General features: G+C 52.5%; 1 protein-coding gene across 1 annotated transcript; it reads left to right on the forward strand.

Annotated features, from left to right (window-relative positions):
• Window positions 1-834: 834 nt before the first annotated feature.
• ZBTB39 (zinc finger and BTB domain containing 39) lies at window positions 835-2,973 on the forward strand. Its single transcript, XM_010166591.1, has one exon. The coding sequence runs from the start codon at window positions 835-837 to the stop codon at window positions 2,971-2,973; it is 2,139 nt and encodes a 712-aa protein (XP_010164893.1).
• Window positions 2,974-3,186: the final 213 nt, after the last annotated feature.

The following is a 3,186-nucleotide window of genomic DNA, read 5'->3' on the forward strand; positions in this document are numbered from 1 at the left end:
GCCCGGGGGAAAACAAAGCGCCCGGCTGAGAGCACTGGAAGGTGCTGCAGGTCCCTTTCCACTGGTCTGGTGGAAGATGTCCCTGCTGATGGCAGGGGAGTTGGAACTGGATGAGCTTTAAGGTCTTTTCCAACCCAAACCAGTCTGGGATTGGTATAGTGGAGGAGAAATCCCAGGGAAATGCTGTGGAGAACCCAAAATGAGATCCCACCTGGAAACCAAAAGTTATTGTGTGGGTACAGGAGAAATCTGGAGCGAAGGTGTGAAGCGGTGGTGGCTGGAGGAGACCTGAGGTGAAGCCAACCAGCACATGGAGCCTGAATTTCAGCTCTCCAGGCAGGAGCGTTGTCCCACGGCTCGGGGAGAGGGGGGACATCTGTAACTGGTACCAGTTGGGGCTCAGTTTCAGAATGGAGTGGAGCTGCGAGGCAGAGGAACCTGTGTCCCTGCCCCAGTAGAAGCTGGAACTTCAGGCTGTTGCTGGCAGAGTAAATGGGTTGTACCCAAAAGGTTGTGCCTTTTCCTTTCTGCCTCTTTCCTTTCACTTCCCAAAGAGTCAGTCTTTGAGGTGACAAGATGGGTTTTAGTCAGTCAGTCTCCATCTAAGCAGCTGTGCTGCTGCTTCTCTGTTGCTCATCAGGAAGGTGGAAAATTGGAGGTGTGAGTAGAACGGTGTCTCTTTGGGTGTTAAGGTATTAACATTGCTTGCATTTTCCTCTCTCTAGAGTCCCTTGCCCTGCCAGTTTCTGGATGCCAAACACCTCCTGCTCACCCAGCTGATGAATGCGTGAGGAAGAAGCTGACCAGGAGAAGCACTCGTAAGCAGCTGCTAAGATGGGCATGAGGATCAAGTTGCACAGCACCAATCACCCCAACAACCTGCTGAAGGAACTCAACAAGTGCAGGCTCTCCGAGACCATGTGCGACGTCACCATCTTGGTGGGCACCCGCTCCTTTGCTGCGCATAAGGCTGTTCTGGCCTGTGCTGCAGGCTACTTCCAGGACCTCTTTCTGAACACGGGGCTGGATGCTGCTAGGACCTACGTCGTGGATTTCATCACGCCGGCCAACTTTGAGAAGATCCTCAGCTTTGTGTACACCTCGGAGCTCTTCACAGACCTCATCAACGTGGGTGTCATTTACGAGGTGGCAGAGAGGCTGGGCATGGAAGATCTGCTGAAGGCTTGTCACTCAACCTTCCCTGATTTGGAGAGCTCAGCCATCACGAAGCAACCCTCCCTGACCACGAGTGAAGGCCGGTCAGGTCCTCTGAGCAGCACCTCCTCAGAGCAGAGCCATTCTTTGGGTGAAATCCGGAGTGGTGGGGAACATTTTGGCCCTGAACGGAATTACATCTTGCAGGGGGAAGTGTCAGGCAGCTACAAGGAGGACGACAGGAATACGGTGAGTGAAGCCAGCCAGACTCTTCCCCTGGTGCATCCACAACGGCCTCCCAAGACAGAACAGGAATCAGATCAAGGGCAGTTTGCTCCTGCCACCAGTGTGACCACCCAGCCCAGCCTGGGTGGTGTGAACGTCGTTGTTCAAACAGCTGCGAGCTCCTGCCAGCAGTATAAGGTCCAGAGCAATGGTGACTATGGCAAAGGTGGCTTCTTTACTGCTGATCCTTCCCTGGATGTCTCCACGGGGAGCAACTCCTGTCCCAGTAACAGTGACCACTCCAAAGAGCAAGGTTTTGGGCAGATGGATGAGCTTCAGCTGGAGGATTTGGGTGAGGATGAGCTGCATTTCGAAGATGCTAGTGAAGAGCTGGGACCATCAGAAGAAGTTATTGAGCTGAGTGATGACAGTGAAGAAGAGCTGGCCTTTGAGAACGACAGCCGGGATAGCAAGGCCATGCCCTGCCAAGTGTGCAAGAAGGTCCTGGAGCCCAACATCCAGCTGATCCGCCAGCACGCGAGGGATCACGTTGATCTGCTCACCGGGAACTGCAAGGTCTGTGAAACCCATTTCCAGGACCGGAATTCCAGGGTCACTCATGTTTTGTCCCACATTGGCATCTTTCTTTTCTCCTGTGACATGTGTGAGACCAAGTTCTTCACCCAGTGGCAGCTGACTCTCCACCGAAGAGAAGGGGTCTTTGACAACAACATCATTGTCCACCCCAGCGAGCCGCTGCCGGGGAAGATCACCATGTTTGGGGGAGGACCTGGCTCGGAGCTGGCGTGCGCTGCCTGCGGGAAGTCTTTGGCCAAAGATTTCCACACTGTCCGTAACCACATCTTGGACCACGTGAACTTGAAAAGCCAGATGTGTGGTGTGTGTGATCAGAGGCACCTCAGTCTCTGCAGCCTGATGTGGCACACCCTGTCTCACCTGGGGATCTCGGTCTTCTCCTGCTCTGCTTGTGCCAACAGCTTTGTGGATCGGCACCTCCTGGAGAAGCATTTGGCCGTTCACCAGAACATGGAGGAGGCTCTTTTCCGGTGTCACTTCTGCGGCCAGAGCTTCAAGCTGGAAGCAGCGTATCGTTACCACGTCAGCCAGCACAAATGTGGGGCCAGCCTGGACATCCGACCCAGCTTTGGAGACCGTCTCCATCAACAGGGTCTGCAGAAAAGGAAACTACCAGAGGAATTCCTGAGCGAAGACTTAACGCTGCAAAACCAACCAGGCAACAGCAAGTACAGCTGCAAAGTCTGTGGGAAGAGGTTTGCCCACACCAGTGAGTTCAATTACCACCGCAGGATCCATACTGGTGAAAAGCCCTACCAGTGCAAAGTGTGTCACAAGTTCTTCCGTGGCCGTTCCACCATCAAATGTCACCTGCGGACGCACTCGGGAGCCCTCATGTACCGTTGTACTGTGTGTGGGCATTACAGCTCCACGCTCAACCTCATGAGCAAGCACATAGGGGTGCACAAAGGCAGCCTCCCCCCAGACTTCACCATCGAACAGACTTTCATGTACATCATCCATTCCAAAGATACGGAGAAAAACACGGACAGCTGATGGGGTGAGATGGGGCAGGGCCAGCAAAGGAGCAAATAGGATAGTAAAAAACAATAATAATAATTAAAAAATAAATAGAAAAGAAGGGTTCCAGCCGTGATGCTTGACCATTAAATAAAATAAATGACATTTTTTTTCCACAGCTTTTATTTAATGCTCAAGCATCACGGCTGGAATCCTTCTTTTCTGTTTTGTTTTTTGTTTTTTTTTTTT

This window comes from Antrostomus carolinensis, unplaced genomic scaffold (assembly GCF_000700745.2).
Source record: "Antrostomus carolinensis isolate BGI_N321 unplaced genomic scaffold, ASM70074v2 scaffold49884, whole genome shotgun sequence".
Lineage (NCBI taxonomy): Eukaryota > Metazoa > Chordata > Aves > Caprimulgiformes > Caprimulgidae > Antrostomus > Antrostomus carolinensis.